This window comes from Mastomys coucha, unplaced genomic scaffold (genome assembly GCF_008632895.1).
Source record: "Mastomys coucha isolate ucsf_1 unplaced genomic scaffold, UCSF_Mcou_1 pScaffold22, whole genome shotgun sequence".
Taxonomy (NCBI): domain Eukaryota; kingdom Metazoa; phylum Chordata; class Mammalia; order Rodentia; family Muridae; genus Mastomys; species Mastomys coucha.
The window spans coordinates 2051455-2069069 of record NW_022196905.1 but is presented as its reverse complement, the minus strand read 5'-3'; the positions used below and the strand labels follow the sequence as shown (position 1 = coordinate 2069069).

At 40.3% G+C, this 17615-nt stretch overlaps 3 protein-coding genes across 8 annotated transcripts in view; 2 read left to right on the top strand and 1 right to left on the bottom strand.

The window, feature by feature from the left end:
- The window catches only part of Mtif2 (mitochondrial translational initiation factor 2), a 17760-nt gene extending 4540 nt beyond the window's left edge, over positions 1-13220 (top strand). For 3 of the 4 annotated variants that reach the window (XM_031340994.1, XM_031340993.1, XM_031340996.1), the window contains exons 4-14: positions 2118-2289; positions 2726-2886; positions 3843-4019; positions 5717-5856; positions 7570-7694; positions 8976-9180; positions 9517-9769; positions 10229-10369; positions 10984-11148; positions 12130-12270; positions 12906-13095. In XM_031340994.1, the coding sequence (XP_031196854.1) occupies positions 2118-2289; positions 2726-2886; positions 3843-4019; positions 5717-5856; positions 7570-7694; positions 8976-9180; positions 9517-9769; positions 10229-10369; positions 10984-11148; positions 12130-12270; positions 12906-13078 (1853 nt within the window). In that variant the 3' untranslated portion in view covers positions 13079-13095. Of the gene's footprint in view, positions 1-2117; positions 2290-2725; positions 2887-3842; positions 4020-5716; positions 5857-7569; positions 7695-8975; positions 9181-9516; positions 9770-10228; positions 10370-10983; positions 11149-12129; positions 12271-12905 lie in introns of all 4 variants that reach the window. The other variant, XM_031340995.1, reaches the window with a different exon arrangement.
- An 833-nt stretch (positions 13221-14053) lies between these two features.
- Rps27a (ribosomal protein S27a) lies at positions 14054-16273 on the bottom strand. Its single transcript, XM_031339879.1, has 6 exons — positions 16081-16273; positions 15921-15985; positions 15446-15500; positions 14904-14989; positions 14494-14625; positions 14054-14242 (listed from the first exon to the last, which is right to left on the bottom strand). The coding sequence occupies exons 2-6, from the start codon at positions 15966-15968 to the stop codon at positions 14093-14095; spliced, it is 471 nt and encodes a 156-aa protein (XP_031195739.1). The 5' UTR covers positions 15969-15985; positions 16081-16273; the 3' UTR covers positions 14054-14092.
- Clhc1 (clathrin heavy chain linker domain containing 1) overlaps positions 16190-17615 on the top strand; it is a 30623-nt gene continuing 29197 nt past the window's right edge. For 2 of the 3 annotated variants that reach the window (XM_031339877.1, XM_031339875.1), the window contains exon 1: positions 16190-16521. The gene's annotated coding sequence lies outside the window, so the exon portion shown is untranslated. The remainder of the gene's footprint in view (positions 16522-17615) is intronic. The other variant, XM_031339876.1, reaches the window with a different exon arrangement.

The window sequence follows — 17615 nt, the reverse complement described above, 5'->3', positions numbered from 1 at the left end:
GGCTGTTCTGGAACTCACTTACGCTGGCCTCTAACTTAGAAATCTGCCTGCCTCTGCCTCCCAAGTGCTGGGATTAAAGGCATGCGCCACCACTGCCCGGCTCTAATCATTTCTTGACTCATTGCCAAGTGTAATTCTCTACGCTCTTTTAGTGAATATGTAGGAATTCCTGTGTGGCACACACCTTTAATCCAAGCACTTGGGAAGCTTTAAATTCAAGGCCAGCCTGATCTTCATAGAGAGGTCCAGACCAGCTGGTTCTCACACCATGAAACCCTTCCACAAAAGGAAATAAATAAATAAAACCCCGGGTCATGCAGAGGATACAGGTTTGATTCCCAGCACTCTCATGGTGGCTTTCAACCATTGTAATTTCAATGCCCGCTTCTAACCTCTATGGGTATCAGACATACATGGAGGCAGAGCACTCACAAATATGAAATACAACTCAAGTAAATAAAAATTTAAATTCATAAGTGTGGTGGCACACACCTTTAGTCCCAGCACAAAGGCAGGCAGATCTCTGTGAGGCCAGTCTCGTGTCCAGAGTGAGTTCCAGGACAGACCCTCTCTCAAAAAGAACACTTTAAATTCATAAAATTTCTGGACTATTAGTGTAAATCCAGACTCTGATTTTTTTTCTTTTTTCTTTTTCTGTTTTTTTTTAAACTGAGGGGATATTTTTACTATTTTTTTTGTTTTCTTAAGATTTATTTTATGTGTATTTTATTTATATTTTGCCTGCCTGCTTGTCTTTGTACCACACACATGCTGGGGACCCAAGGAAGCCAGAAAGGAGTATAGAATGCCCTGGAACTGGAGTTACAGATGTTTATAAGGTGTATAATGCCTTGAGGGTGCTGGGAATCAAACCTGGGTCCTCTGAAAGAACACTCTGAACCACTGAGGCATCTCTCTAGCTCCTGATTTCCTTCTCTTTTTCTATAATTTTTCTGATTTCTTTTTCTCACTAATTTGAGAAATTTGAGAAGACCAGCAGAGGTATATTTGTGGGAATAACTTTTCATTTTAAAAAAATTATACATTTTAAAGGATTATACATATTTAAAAAATATATACATTTTAAAATACATTTTAAAAAATTGTACATTTAAAAAAATTATACATTTTAAAGGATTCTGTTACAACTCTCTCCTTCGTTCCCTCCCTCCCTCCTCCTTCCCCTCCCTCCTTCCTTTTATCTAGCATTACAGGTTGAACTCAGGGTCCTGTACATGCTAGGACACAATTTTTTAAAAATTAAATCACAAGGCAATTATGCTTGCACTTGCATGTTATTTCAGCAACTTAGGAAGTTGAACTAGGAGGATTAGGGATTCAACACCCACTTACATGAACTCTGGACTCTATAAATAATAAATAAATAAATAAATCATAAAATCACTGAGATAGTAAAGACTCATGAAAACTTTTCAAAATTATTTTATTGCACTTATATATTTATTGTGTGTACTGCCTTTGGGTTATTAATACCTATTCTCTCTGTCTAGTGGGGCGACAACCCAGTGGTGTCCTAGTGTACAGCTCTCCCCATCTCATCCACTGCATCCTTGGTGTTATTTTGAAGGATTCTACAATGGCAACTGGGAATGCTATAAATTTATTTATTGACATTTAACTGACAGCTTCCCTGTTTACCAGCACACCACTGAAATGAATGATGTTTGCTCATTGCTCTTCTTTTGCTTTGTTCTTGAGAAAGGTCTTACTGTGTTTTGAAACACAACTACACATTTCATCACCACCACAGATGGGCTTATTTTTACAGATTAAAACAAAGTGCATTCTTAAGTGATTTATTTCTATTACTTTACTTTTTTTTTTTTCTTTTTAAACGTGCATGGGTATTTTGCCCACATGTGAATCTGCATTCCACAAGTGTGCCTGGTGCCTACAGAGGCTAAAAGACATCATTGAATCCTCTGGAACTGGTAGTTATAATAGTTATAAACCACCATGTGGGTGCTGGGAATTGAACCTGGGGCCTCTGCAACAGTAGCCAGTTCTCTTAACAGCTGAGCCAGCTCTCCAATCCCAAGCACTCACTTCGAACCTTTAGATGTATGATTATGAGAAATTGTGTTTATCTCAAGCAGATTGTGTATATGAAGCTCTACTGAACACGGCCATTGACATAGATTCACTAGAAGCAAACTCACGTTTAGACGACGTCTGGATCAAAGAAGTTATAAAGAAGGCAGGAATGAAGCTGAAATGGAGCAAATTAAAACAGGAAAGAGTTAGAGAAAATAAAGATGCTGTGAGAAGGTAAAACAGCGTATATTAGCTAACACTTAAGCATGTGGTTTTACTCGGTGTCTCTGGGAAGATTTGCTTAGACTTATTTTTTTTGTAGTTAAAATGGAATGTGACTATAGCATAAGCATGTATTCAAAGCACCAGAAACTATATTCAGCTTGATGAAAAACTATGTGAATTTTCATAAATTGCAGGGTGTATATATTAGTCTGAGTTTTAAATTTTGATTAAGCTCCACCCACTAATATGAAGATGCCTACTTCATAACAAATAGGGAGTCACTGGCTAATCTGCTAGGTTGTTCTGTGTAAAAAGGGTGGAAATAGTTATGTCTAATCAAAGCTGTTGTATTTTGTTATCAATTATTGCTTGTAGTGATAGCCATGAACTGATAACTGTCATTTCTGATATTTAAGAAATGAAACTCCTTTGCTATTAATTGTAGGCCTGGGGCAGATCCCACCTTATTAAAACCAAGGTCCCCAGTTGTTACTATAATGGGTCATGTTGATCATGGGAAAACGACCTTACTTGACAAACTTCGAGAAACTCAAGTGGCAGCGATGGAAGTCGGAGGCATCACTCAACACATTGGTGCTTTTCTTGGTATGAACACAAACACTGGTGTTTGTGGAAACCATGCTTGTCTTCTTTAATTAAATGCCTGTCTTCTTTAATTAAATGCCATGCTGTGAAATAAACAGACTCAAAGTAAAGAGACTGCTTAAACCACTGAAACGATCATGTGTAGAGCAGGCAGCTAAATGTTGTCTTAGACTTTCTGTAAAAACATTGTTATTTTACTGGTTTTAGTTTAATGAGCCTAACTCCTTTAATAATGTGTGTTAAATCTCAGATGTAGGCTGGGTGGTGTTGCCGATAACAAGTGAATACCAGCTCCCATTCCCTAAACATAACCCCTGGCACCTGGCACTGGTGAATGTTCACCTGGCTGGGTGGTGAGCACTTTATGTTCTTTTTCTGTTTTCTTTTCACAGCATCATGAGATAGGTATTAATATTTCTTTTAAGATCTGTAAGAAGTGAGACTTCTTCAGGCTCTGTAACTTCTCCGAAGTACACAGCTGGTAAATAGCAAAGCTAAGATTTAAAACCTGTTATTATTGGGCTTAAATTTGGAGCTATCAGCTACATACCAAATTTGCCTTTTTGTGGCTTGAGATAGTTGTTGTATAGCTGCAGTTTGGTGATGTACAAGTGATCGCCTTACAACTATTGATGGGTTCTCTCTTCAGAATGGTAATGAGTTGGTACATTTATCAAAGTAGCTATATTCTAGAAATACAAAGAATTTTAGCATTAAATTATTACATGAAAAGAACATATTTTATGATTTCTTTAGGAAATTTCAGACTGTGTTCTTCTGGTTAAAATTAGTGGAAGCAATAAAATTAAATTATTGAGCTGGGCATGGTAGTACACACCTTCAGTCCCAGTACTTGTATGAGTTCAAGACCAGTATCGTCTACATATCTAGCTCTAGGCTAGCCAAGGCTACATAGAAAGACCCTATCTCAAAAACTTGCATCCCTGTTTCCACAGTCTCTCTGCCTTCTGGAGAAAAGATAACCTTTCTTGATACTCCTGGACATGCTGCCTTCTCAGCAATGAGAGCCCGAGGAGCTCAGGTCACTGACATTGTTGTGTTGGTTGTGGCTGCAGATGATGGAGTAATGAAACAAACAGTGGAATCCATTCAGCATGCCAAAGATGCAGAAGGTACAGAATGTGCTGTGCTAAACTCGATCAAGTAGGAAATATCGGTGTTTTTTCTTTTTAAGGGCTTATTACAAAGGTTATAGGTGGGCATAATGGTGCATGTCTTTATACCAGCATTTGAAAGACAGAGGTAGGTGGAACTGTTAGAGGCCAGCCTGGTCTATAAAGTGAGTTACAGGACAACCAAGGTTACACAGAGAAACCCTGTCTTTTTTTTTAAGATAGATTTATTTATTTTATGTATATGAGTACACTGTAGCTTCAGACACACCAGAAGAGGGCATCAGATTCCATTCCAGATGGTTGTGAGCCACCATGTGGTTGCTGGGAATTGAACTCAGGACTTCTGGAAGAGCAGTCAGTCAGTGCTCTTAACCTCTGAACCATCTCTCCAGCCCCCAGAAAAACCCTGTCTTAAAATGAAACACACGAAGCAGAATTGTAATTCTGGGAACGAAGGAGGTGTCTCATCAGTTAAGGTGCTCTCCCAGACAACCTGCTTTTTGTTCCCAATATCTATGGCAGTTCACAACTGTGTAAAATTACAGTTCCAAGAGATTCAGTACCCTCCTCTGGCCTCTGAGGATACAAGGCATACATGTGATACACATGTATAATATGAAAGCAAACACTTGCTGGGCGGTGGTGACGCACGCCTTTAGACCCAGCACTTGGGAGGCAGAGGCAGGCAGAGCTGTGTATTTCTGAGTTAAAGGCCAGCCTGGTCTACAGAGTGAGTTCCAGGACAGCCAGGGCTACACAGAGAAACCCTGTCTCGAAAAAAAAAAAAAAAGCAAACACTCAAATACATAAAATAAAAACAAATAACCCTTCTTAAAAAATCTTTTTATTTGCTCTTTGAGGGTTTTATGTATGTTTTGATCATATTCATTTTTCCTCCCCTGACTTTTCCCAGATCTTCCCCTCTTCATCATTCACCCAACTTTGTGTCCTTTAAAAAAATAAAACTCAAGAAAACCATTCAAGACCAGTTTTACTGCTAAATAAGCTCACTCCTTTCTAGTTCTTTCTGAACTCCAGCTAGCTAGTTTTACTTAGCTGTTCAGGCTCAAACTCTCCTCTAGACTGACTGATTCAATCTGGCTTCTCTCAGTTTCTTACTGAATTCCTCCATTTGGCCTCAAACTAATTCTAGCAATCTATTCTAATCTGATTCCTTCTCATTCTCTGCTTGATCTGTCTTCACCTGTGTCTAGCTTGTTCTCTCTTCAACCTGTCTCTGTAAAACTGTCTCAGTAAAACTGCCTTCTCTCTACACTGCCCTCTTAAGTAGCTTCCCTTTCCTCTCCTCATGAGAGTTGGGCTTATCCTATTCTGTCAAATCTTTCTCTGATTTGTCACTTTGTCTGCCACTCAATTAGACATTACTTTCAAACATGGATGCTTCCTTCTACAAACTAACTTTACCTTCATTGTTTAGAATTAAAGGTGTGTGCTAAGGGCTGAGCCAAACCACAGTTAGAAACAGGTTTTTTGTGTTTTTTGGGTTTTTTTTTTTTTCTGTATTTAACACAACATAGTCAGGTAATGTAAATCTAAAATGGGTCTTTTCAGCCTTGGTTAATTATATGCATCCATTGGATGAAGAGAAAACCAGAGCAGGTTGGTATTTCTCACAGTGAATGTCTGGAATTGAAGGAGTTTCCATTTTCACTTTTCATGACTTTCTCTTCTAGTTCCTATTATCCTTGCAATAAATAAGTGTGACAAGACAGATGCTGATCCTGAAAAGGTGAAAAAAGAGCTCCTAGCTTATGATGTGGTATGTGAAGAGTATGGCGGTGATGTTCAAGCGGTGCACGTCTCTGCGCTTACAGTAAGTTCCAGCATCTCAGGACATCATGCACTGTGCTTCATCCATAAGGACACCCTTTTTTTTTTTTTTGAGACTGGGTCTCTCTATGTGGTCCTAGCTGGCCTGGAACACACAGCAGTTCCTTTGCCTCTGCTTCCCAAGTGCTGGAATTAAAGCCATGTTCCCCCTCCACTGGCCACTTTTATTTTGAGGCAGTCTCAAACTACCTAGGATCCAAGTGCTAGAATTACATGAGTGTCCCTTGGTTTACACAGTGTTGGGGACCAAACCTAGACTTCATGCATGCTAGGTAAGCACTGTACCAACTCAACTGCATCACTAGCCCCTTCTAATGTTTTGAGATAAAAGATTTGTTTTAAGTGCTGAGGTGATGGCTCCATTGGTAATGTTCCTACCAAAAAAGCATGAGGACCCAACTTCTGACCTATACCCCCATGATAGCTGTACATAGTAGTGCACATCAGTAACTGTAGCACCAGGGAGACAAGTACAACCCTGGAGCATTCTGGCCAACCAGCCTAGCCAATCAGTGAACTCTGGGCCCAGTAAGAGACCCTATCTAAAAATATAAGGTAGAAGTGTAGAAAGATGGTTTAACTGTTAATAGCACTTTCACACTTGCTGAGAACCCAGCACCCACATGACATCTCACAGCCTGCTATAACTCCAGTTCCAGAGGGTGTTATGCCCTCTTTTGGCCTCTCTGGGAACCAGGTGCACACATGGTATACATACATGCAAGAAAAATAGTCATATATAGAAACAAAAATAAACCTAGCTGGGTATAGTGCATGCACTTTTAATCCCAGCACTTGGGAGGCAGAGGCAGGTAGATCTCTATGATTTCAAGACCAGCCTGATCCACAGAGTGAGTTCCAGGACAGCCAGGGCTACACAGAGAAACCATGTCTCAAAAAAAACAACAACAAAAAAAACAAAAACCAAAAAACCAAAAAAATGAAAAACCCAGATGCTGGAGAGACAGTGGTTAGGAATACTTGCTGCTCTTTCAGAAGATCTGGGTTTCATTCCCAGTACCCACATGATGGCTCACAAATCACAGGATCCCATTCCTTTTTTTTTTTTAAAGGATATTCTTTTTTTCTTCTTCACATATTATTTTATTTATTTGAGTACACTGTAGCTGTCTTCAGACACACTAGAAGAGGGCATATGTTCCCATTGCAGATGGTTGTGAGCTACCATGTGGTTGCTGGGATTTGAACTCAGGACCTCAGGAAGAACAGTCAGTGCTCTTAACCACTGAGCCATCTCTCCAGCCCCAGGATCCCATTCTTTCTTTGGTCTCTGCAGCACCAGGATTGCACTTGGTGCATATATTTACATGCTTGCAAATACTAATACACATAAAATAAAAATAAATTAACCATATTTTTAATACAAAAAGAAAGAAGAAAAGCACAATTGTGGAAGCAAGTAGAGGAAACAGAATTAACTCAATGGAACCTGTGCTTATCAAAGGCATTAGTCAGCACCTCTAGTAGCTGCCTGTTAAAATTGTCCTGTAGATATTTGTCCTCAGGTCAGGTTTTCTTGCTGAATGTTTGCTGCTCGTTTTCATTTTGTAAGATTGGTTATTTCATGACTTTAATTCTTAAAAGAAAACTGTAGCTGTCCTAAGATTTATTTGGTCTTCATACCCTGACATTTAACAATACCATTTACTCATAATGTATTACCCTGTTGTTAAAGGGAGATAACCTGATGGCTTTGACAGAGGCAACAATTGCTCTCGCAGAAGTGTTGGAACTGAAAGCAGATCCCACGGGTCCAGTGGAAGGAACAGTAATAGAGTCTTTCACAGACAAAGGAAGAGGGTAGGACTGGACTAAAATGATGATTATTCTGTTTGATTATTTTTGTGACTTGGTGGTATAGTTTTACTGCATACTCTTAGCTTCTGGGCTATATTTTCAAAAAAAGTGTTTTTCCAAAGTACTAGTACACTGGTGCACTAGTACACTGGATACAAAAATAAAGTTGTTGTCAGGAGACCAACCACATCAACTGTCTATATAAATCTAGTCACACTTTGATGGCTAAAGTAGTTAAATTGATTGTTTTCCACCTATCACTGGCCCACATATTTGCATTTACAGATAGAATAACAATGGAGTGAAATATCAGTTGTTGCATTTTAGTTTCTAATTCTTTGGCTTAACCCAGGAGGTCTTTGTAATGACATGCTCTTGAATGTTCTGCCCAGAAGCACAAGAGATTTCCTCATTGCTTTCTATGCTGTTAAGAGCTTCAGCAACTGCATGGGTTAGAAAGCAGGATAGGATTGAGCCAGAACAAACTGCTGTGGCACTTTCCCCTTTAGATACTACGTTAGTGTGGTCACATAGGACTTGTCCATTCATGATCACCTTGCTTCAGTTAACAAGAGAGCGTTCCCAAGTGTGTTCACCCAATCTTTCCTCTGTTGAAAGACTTGGGGCTGCTTCTACATCTTTGTTTTTCTTCTGCTCCTTGGCTATTGTGAAGAATACTTTGTTTTTATTTTTGGTTTTTGTCATGATGAGGACAAGCCTGAGACCTGGCCCATTGTAGTTATATACATACTTTTGTAATCCCACCATTTTAAAGGTTGAGGCTGGAAGAGTTGAAGGCCAGGCTAGATTAAGAGACTGTCTCAAGAAACCACGCTGAGGGGCTGGAGAGATGAGTCAGCAGTTAAGAGCACTTACTGCTCTAGCAGGGGATCTAGATTTAGTTCCTTGCATTTTTATGGTGTGTCACAGCCTTCTGTAACTCCAATTCCAGGGGATCTGATACCTTCTGAGAGCACCAGGCAAGCATATGGTGGACATACAAGTGAGACACTCAGACATGTAAATCTTAAACCACACTGAAAAAAATTAAAAAGCTATGATTCCCCATTTTAAATAAGTATAGCGTGATAAATCCTTGGCCAAGTAAATGTCTTTATAGTTCCAAAGCTGCTTGAGAATTTGAAGAGGAAATTAGTCCTATATAGTCATAGGTGTGTGTGTCTGTGTGCACATTATTCATATAGCTATTTTTGTTCTACTTAAGAAAGTACAATTTTGTCCTGATGAAGCTTTAAGAATACTTACTTTTTATATTCATTTTAGTCCTGTTACAACAGCTATAATTCAAAGAGGAACTCTGAGAAAAGGCTCAATTCTAGTTGCTGGAAAGAGTTGGGCAAAAGTTCGACTAATGTTTGATGAAAATGGAAAAACACTTAATGAGGCCTATCCTGGCATGCCAGTGGGAATCATAGGCTGGAGAGACCTCCCTTCTGCAGGAGATGAAATTCTTGAAGTAGAATCTGAGGTATTCAAGCCTAATTCCCTAATCTTAGATACTCTTTGATGGCTTTATGCACCAGTCTATAATATTTAATGTTAAATAAGAGTGCTAATATTGAAATGATTATAGTTTGTAAGTGGCTATATAAACAGTATACCATTTCAGAGTCTAACTATAGTATTATATTTTTCAGATAAAGGTTTTAAAAATGCTTCAATTCTATTTAAAATTCTTACAATTATAAAATTAGTGGTTTCATACTTGAAATTAAGCTGATTTCATAAGGGGAAAGCAGAAAGCTTTTAACCTAGCAGATACTGCTGTCTGTTTCATTAAGTCATGCCAGTTTTTCCTCTAAAGCCAAGGGCCCGTGAAGTTGTTGAATGGAGGAAGTCTGAGCAAAAAGAAGAAAAAGGCAAAGATGACCTGAAAATAATGGAAGAAAAGCGAAAAGAACACCAAGAAGCCCATTGGAAAGCCCGTGAGAAGTATAGGAGTCTGAACTGGAAGGAGAGATCATATAAAAAGCACCTTGAAAGAAAGGAACAGAAACTCTTAAAGCCCAAAGAAAAGACAAAAAGGGACTCAAATGTGCTTCCTATTATTATTAAAGGTAATTTTTTGAAGGTTTTACAACTATTTAAATGTGTTTTTTTTTTTTAATTCTCATAATGCATTTGGGATCCCTCTTCTTTAGTTTTATTAGGGGTCGGGGATGGAGAGTCGCAATCTTGCTCTCTAAGCCCAAACTAGCCTGGGCTTGCTCCAGAAGCCAGGCTGTCCTTTTCTCCTGCCTACCTATAAATGTCCAGGCTACAGATGTGCACTGCCCCAGTAAACCCTTAACTAAAGTACAAACTATTTTAGTGGTTTGGTATTCAAAAAATTTTTTTCTGAGCAAGCAGATTGTATTGATTTCATTGCAAATATATCTTTATTTGTATTTTATCAGTAAGTTCTTATAATGCTGAAGTTAAATAAAAGTGATCTTAGTGATAAAGCCATTCCTCTTAGCTTTAAAATAGATTGTCATTTTATATATCTGCATTCTAAACTCTTGCTGCATTTGTAGGTGATGTTGATGGGTCTGTGGAGGCCATATTGAACCTGCTGGATACCTATGATGCTTCCCACGAATGTCAACTAGAATTAGTGCATTTTGGACTGGGTGACATCAGTGAAAATGATGTTACCTTTGCTGAGACATTTGATGGTAAAGATTCTGTGGGCTGCATGTTAAACTGTGTTCTTTAGATCATGTTTTACATGTTTTACCTATTTTGTATGTGGCTGATGATTGGCCAGCACTCTCCGCTGTGCAGGAATAATCATAGATAATCCATCTGTCACAGCCACTGCAAACTTGGGAACTGTTGCAAAACCAAGTAGTGTTCCTTGATTTTTTTTTTTAAAGCATCATTATTGCCCTGGTCAAAGAGTGCAATTCCAGGTATCTTTCACCCTTTGAGTGCTCTCATCTGTTAGCAGTTGTTTAGTATTTTACAGCACCTTGTAATGCCAGTTCCAGGACAGTTGACTCCCACTTCTAACCACCTCTTACATACATGTAAGCAAAATATTCAAAATAAATCTAAAAAATTGTTTTAAATCATGAAGAAAACATCATTGTAAACAAGATGTAGTTTATAAAACCCAGTAATAATTTTAAATTTTACTCATTTTCATGAAAGTCACAGAACTTCTCTATTGCTATGTAATTTACAAAGAAGGAAATAAAACCATCTTGATTTGTCTTTCTGCCTCAAAGGTAAGTAAGTGGCTGTACTGTAATGCTTGTGCTAGCAGAATCTTGTTTCTGCGTTCCAGGTGTTATTTATGGTTTTAATGTGAATGCAGGCAGTGCTATTCAGCAGTCAGCTGCACAAAAGGGAGTTAAGATTAAACTTCACAAAATCATCTACCATCTTATTGAAGATTTGCAGGAGGAACTAAGCAGCAGATTGCCCCACAGGCTGGAAGAGTACCCAATAGGTGAGTACTAGCTGCTACTTTGCAACATGTGTACTATGGCACTGTAAATAGGACCAAAAAAAGCAAAGCTTAGAGAAATAGATTTACTGTCCCAATACAGTGTGTATTCTAGAAAAAAAATGACTACCATGAATGAGAATTCATGGTGACTTCTAAGTCCCATAAAAGTTATCATGTTTAGAGGATACAAAAGCAAACAAAATGACTAAGAACTTGGCTCAAGTCTACACGTGAACAAGGCTGTCATAGAGGAGCCTTTTTAAAGTATTCTAGCATATTCTTGACCAGTCTAATCTTATCTATGATATTTTGTCTAAAACAGGCTATAAAGTAGATTTTTCACCTAGATCAGGTTCATAAATTACATGTAGTTGTTGTCTCTTATATCCTATTTAATCTGGAATAATTCTTGAATCTATCCTTTTGACCGTAACATTGTTCTAAGATCTGGTTTTGCAGCTTGGGTCTATATAGCTGTACTATAGGCTACTCTGGCCTGCTAAATAGTATCACACTGTACAGATTATGTTTTTGTCCCAAGAGCAATTTGGGAAAGTCAGTTGCAGTTTCCAGCAATAAGTGGGCATAGTAGGTATCACTGTTATACCCAGTCAGCAATACAATCAAACTGTTTGCTTTATTTGAACATGGGTTACAAACTAGTGCTGCTCAACATATTAAAAAAAAACTTGAAGTGACCTAGAATTCAGACATCTTCCTGTCTGTGTCTCCTGGGTGCTGGGAATAAAGGTGTATACAACCATGCCTGGTAACAGTAGGTTTTCACAGAGCAGAGAAATAGATGTGTGACCTGTGCCCCTGGAGGCCAGAAGTGAATGCTGGATTCTCTGGAACTGGAGTTATAGATGATCACTAGCCACCATGTAGGTGCTAAGAATCAAGCTGGGGTCCTCTGCAAGTCAGTTACCTGTTATAGTTCTGTGTCTGCCTCCCAGCCATTACATTGTTTTCTTTCTAAAGGTGAGGCTTCTATACTAGCTACCTTCACTGTAACAGAAGGAAAGAAAAAAATTCCTGTTGCTGGCTGCAGAGTTCAAAAGGGACAAATAGAAAGACAGAAGAAGTTTAAATTAATCCAAAACGGCCAAGTTATTTGGAAGGGTAAGCAATATCAAAATCTATTTCTAAATTGTACACAGAAAAATCTATTTCCTGTGTAGCCACCCAAAACCTATATATTCACTTTTCACTACAATAGCCTTAGCTTATGCTCTAATTGTTCTATTGATAGGCTCCATCCCAATTAGTTCTGATAACATCCTAGAGTTTAAGGTTTGTTTTTTTTTTGCTCCCAACATTTAAGCCCTGTACTGTTTTGTCCCTATAACTGGGGACTGAACCCAAGGACCCACCCGAGTGATCTCCAGACTTGCTATTTAGTCTACCTTTAAAATGGGAGATTCTATCTATCAAGTCATCTCTCAGGATTACCTGGTTGGGTAATAGGAGTAGGGCACAGCAGGTAAAGGCACTGCCACCTAAGCCCCACAACTTGAAATTATCCAAAACTCCATGAAGGTGGTAACCAACTAAGTTGTCCTCTTGACAGGCTGGTGAGGTGGCATAATCCCAGCAACTACATGGTGGCTCACAACCACCTGTAAAAAGATGTGACGCCCTCTTCTGGTGTGTCTGAATACAGCTAGTGTACTTATTTATAATAATAAATCTTTGGGCTAGAGCAAGTTGGGGAAGCCCGAGCAGGGCCATACTCACTGACTTTTTTTTCTTTTAAGGCTCATTAACCTCACTGAAACACCATAAAGATGACATTTCGGTTGTAAAGACTGGTATGGACTGTGGTCTTAGTTTAGATGAAGAAAAAGTAGAATTCAAAGTGGGAGATCAAGTCATTTGTTATGAAGAAAATAAAGTTCCAACTAAGACTTCTTGGGATCCAGGATTTTAAAAAGCACATTAAAAATGGTTACCAGGTGGTGGTGGCGCACGCCTTTAGTCCCAGCACTTGGGAGGCAGACGGATTTCTGAGTTCTGGTCTACAGAGTTCCAGGGCAGCCAGAGCTATACAGAAAAACCCTGTCTCAAAAAAAAAAGGTAAATGTAGGCTCCAGCGGCTAAGAGACTGCTCTTCCAAAGGTCCCAAGTTCGGATCCCAGAAACCACATGGTGGCTCACAACCACCCTTAAGAAGATCAGATGCCCTCTTCTGGTGCATCTGAAGACAGCTGCAGTAAATTACTGCTGGAGTGAGTGGGGCCAGCAGAGGTCCTGAATTCAACAGCAGCCACATGGCCATCTGTACAGCTACAGTGTACTCATACACATAAATAAATCTTTTTAAAAAAATGGTAAATGTATTGCTTTAGTTCCTTTATTTAAATACAAGGTCCTACTGTAGTCTCCCAAGTACTGAAACTATGCACCATGCCTAGCCTATATAGAGGGAAAATCACCACCAATGAACAATGAAAACATTTAACAGCTTTTGCATGCCAATACAGTATCTCCTTAAATTCCAGGCAGCTTTGAATTAGTACCTTAATTTTTTGAGACATACTGTCATGACTATTAAAGCAAGATCAAAGGGATGACAATGTAGCTTCTACTTCCAGGTCTACAGGATATTCCACAACCCTTAAAGAATTCACACACACACACACACACACACACAAAGCAGGGCAGTAGTGGGGCAGAGGCAGAGGCAGGCAGATTTCTGAGTTTGAGGCCAGCCTGGTATACAGAGTAACTTCCAGGACAGACAGGGCTACACAGAAAAACGTTGTCTCAAAAAAGTAAATAAATTCTGACCCAATTGCCTTAGTGCTCCCCAGGAAAATCAAACTCTCCATGAGCTAGCATCTCTCAGGAACCAAAAGTCACAAAGCCCAAGAAACACTATTTAAATGTACAATAAAACACAATACTAAACATGAGTTCCTTCTTTTTATTAACTCATACGCAACTACTTGTCTTCTGGTTTGTTGAAGCAGTAAGTCAGACAACACTTGCCACAGTAATGCCTGTCAAAGTGGCTACCCATAAAAACTCCAGCACCACATTCATCAGAAGGACACTCTCGACGAAGTCGGCTAATTTTGCCATTTTCATCCACCTGAAAAACAAAAATTTTACTTTAAGATGATTTTACAAAACATGTCCTGAAGCCTGATTTATGTTACACAAGCTCTTGATCTCACAGTACTAATTTTTAGTGCTTTAAATCAGCTCTCCAAGTTAAAAATCTTGTTTCCAATTATATAAACTCATTTAAATATCAAAGGGGTGGTATGGACTGTGGTCAATTGTCAGACCTTATTCCAAGTGGAACTGTTTTTTTGCTAACATTACACTTAAGCAGCTTACCTTATAGTATTTCAGCACAGCCAACTTAACCTTCTTCCTCTTATGCTTATTCTTCTTGGGAGTGGTGTAAGACTTCTTCTTCCTTTTCTTAGCACCACCACGAAGTCTCAACACAAGATGAAGGGTGGACTCCTGTTAGAAGATGAAACAGCAGCATTGTAGCATCAACAATTCTAACCCCTGCCTGTCAGTAGGCTGGGTGCAGTTCTGCCTGTCTGTTACCCCAACACTAGAGGTACTAGGGAGGCTCAAGAATCCAGTTCAAGGTGGCCCTGAGCTACAGCAGACTGCTCTCCACAAAAAGGGTCAACCAACCATCACATATTTTAAAATCAAGAAACGGCCTCAGTACTCAAGTGTTAGTGGATTCACTATCTTCCCTATTTCTGCATATTTTCCCTCAAGCAAACCTTTTGAATGTTGTAGTCAGACAAAGTACGGCCATCTTCCAGCTGCTTACCAGCAAAGATCAACCTCTGCTGATCAGGAGGAATTCCTATTAGAGAAAAAATATTGGGTTTAATAGAACAAGGTACATGCCCCATGGTCGTGAATCAAATAATTGCCAACAGTGGTCAATGACTTAGAAGCAACATTTTTTCCAAGCCATTAAAAGACCCTGGAACTTTCTCTGTAGACCAGGCTGGCCTTGAACTCAAGAGTCACCTGCCTCTGCCTCCTTAATAATGGGATTAAAGGTGTGGGCTGTACTACTACCAGCCTGAGCATTTTACAGTCTTTGTGAATCAATAAACAGGAAAAGACTAATTTCTTAAGTCACACATTTAAAAAACTTGTCTTGCAGAATTTCCAATCAGATAGCCTGTCACCACGGTCAGAAATAATTTACTGTCAAAAGCATATAAACCTGTCAATCTGTCTTCTACCATAAAAGCAAACACGTCTAGGTCATACAAGCCAGAAATTTTTCTAGCGACAAAACTTTACTTGCCTTCCTTATCCTGGATCTTGGCCTTTACATTTTCTATAGTGTCCGAGGGTTCAACCTGCAAGTTTTGATAGACGTAGTTAATATGCGGTTACGTAGTAAGTCATTAAATGCTAGCTTTTATACAAAAAGAGCAAGGAAGAGGTGAGCTTCGGGTAATCAATGCTGATGACACAGCGGACAAACTATCAAGAGTGCTACAATCCAAATTCGTTCCCAGACCAGGTCGAGCGACGGCCGGGAAAGCGCACGATCGCGTCTGCCTGGAGAAAAGCGTCTCCCACCACATACCCTACATTTCGCCACTCCGGATAGAGCAGGCGAGAACGTACCACACCGAAAACCAAACGTTGGTACTTGCTAAGCACCATACTCTCAGCTCAAAGACAAGCTTCAGAACTCAGACACAGAAACGCGCTCTCAAGCACCGAGGGCCTCGGTCAGGCCTTGGCTTCCTAAACGCCAAGGAGGCCCGTACCTCGAGCGTGATGGTCTTCCCCGTAAGGGTCTTCACAAAAATCTGCATCGTGGCGGCGGCTCCACCTGAATGCGAAAAGAGACGGGTTAGAGCCGACGACACCAGTGAGAGCGACGCGTAGGGCCACTCGCCAGAGCAGAGCCACCGAGCACACACTCACCCACGATGGCGGATCGGAAAGGAAGAGCCGAGCGTGGCCGACTGGGTCTCCTGGCCAAAGGACCCGCCCCTTAGGCGGCCACACACGTGCCTGCGCGCTGCAGCCGAATCGGGGCTGTCTAACGCAGTGCCAGATTTGCTCCGGCGCTCGGTTTCCTGGCGCTCTTTTCTCATTTTGCCTCAGGCTGGCCTCGAAATGGTGTGCTCAGCTAAAAATGCCTCAAAAGGCTTTCTTATACAGCCGATGAGATCAAGAGGGGCTTTCTTTTAAAGGGGACTTGTGGAGCATAAGAAAAGAGAGGTAAAACAAGTCTATCTGGGAATTGTAGTTTTGCACCGCTTTCTTCTTGCTAGAACTACGTGTCCCAAGATGCATTTCCACACTTCCGGGCTACCTGATTACAGCGGTTAAGCTGTGGAGTCAGGGTTAGGAGAGATTCAGGTGAGGACTTAGAGATGAAACAGTGTTTTGCGCGTGGGGGGAGCTTCTCTGGAAATGTCCAAGAGGGAAGGCTTAAGGTCTAGAAAGGCATTTGGGGCTGAAGGTGCCTGTCGCGCCTTAAGGAGCTGGTCGGGGTATCCTCCGCCACGTCCAAGGCAGCTGAAGTACAGTCGAAGTGTTTCGAAGTACGGGGTTCTGCCCCTTCCTGGCCTTCCGCTTCCCTTTATCTGGTCCGAAGAAGCTTTTGAGCCTCACGCGCCTCTCCAGTATGAAACGGTTAAATGTATTGGAATTTTCATCTTTTCACGTTTTAAAAGTCATACTATAGGGAAACCTGAATGAGTGTTTAGTCTTCGACTACAAGTTTGGATGTGGAGAGTGTCCATCCTGTAGAAAATAAGAACGTGTGCTCTCGGAGAAACTTGAAACTGTTAGAAGCTGGTTGTGCCCTCTCTCAGTCCCTTCTCCACCTCACAAACCCAGTGCCCTTTCTAATGCACCCTCTCAGTGTCTTCACCCTATCCTTAAGCGTAGGCGTGCTCCCGTTTTCTTATAATGAGAATCCATAAATTCCTAATAAACTGTTTGCTCTTTCCTCATTTTAATATAATAGCTCTGCTGCCTCCAAAGTACACATTTTGAAAAGTAAAAATGTAGGGCTAGGAGATGACTCAGTAGGTAAAAGTTCGATATGCAAAACCCTGTGTTTGCATATCGAACTCAAGCCCCCACTTTAAAAAAGCCTGGTGTACCTGGCCGAGTCTGTGACAGGGTAGGCCAGCAGAGACAGGAGACTTCCTGGAGCTCATTGGCCAGCAGAAAATAAGATAGGGCTTCCGGGTGGCTCCAGCAGTAAAGAGAATTAAGATCTAGAGTTCCAACCCTGAGATTCAGCTGGTGTAGAAAACCAATTCTAGCAAGTTGCCCTCAGACTTTCACAGCACCTCCTACCCCTGAACTAACTAAATGCAATAGAAATTTAAAAATAAAAGGTACGCTGATTCAAGAAGACCCACACACTCCATACAACGTGATCCTCCTTTCTCCACACATGTACCCACACGAATGTGAACATAAACAGAAAAGTAAAAAGT

Coding starts and splice junctions, on each gene's coding strand:
- Rps27a (XM_031339879.1), bottom strand. CDS start 15,968: ATGCAGATTTTTGTGAAGACCCTTACGGGGAAGACCATCACGCTCGAG. Junction 14,990..15,445: donor CAAGATCCAGGATAAGGAAG/GCAAGTAAAGTT, acceptor TTTCTCTAATAG/GAATTCCTCCTGATCAGCAG. Junction 14,626..14,903: donor CTGACTACAACATTCAAAAG/GTTTGCTTGAGG, acceptor ATCTTCTAACAG/GAGTCCACCCTTCATCTTGT.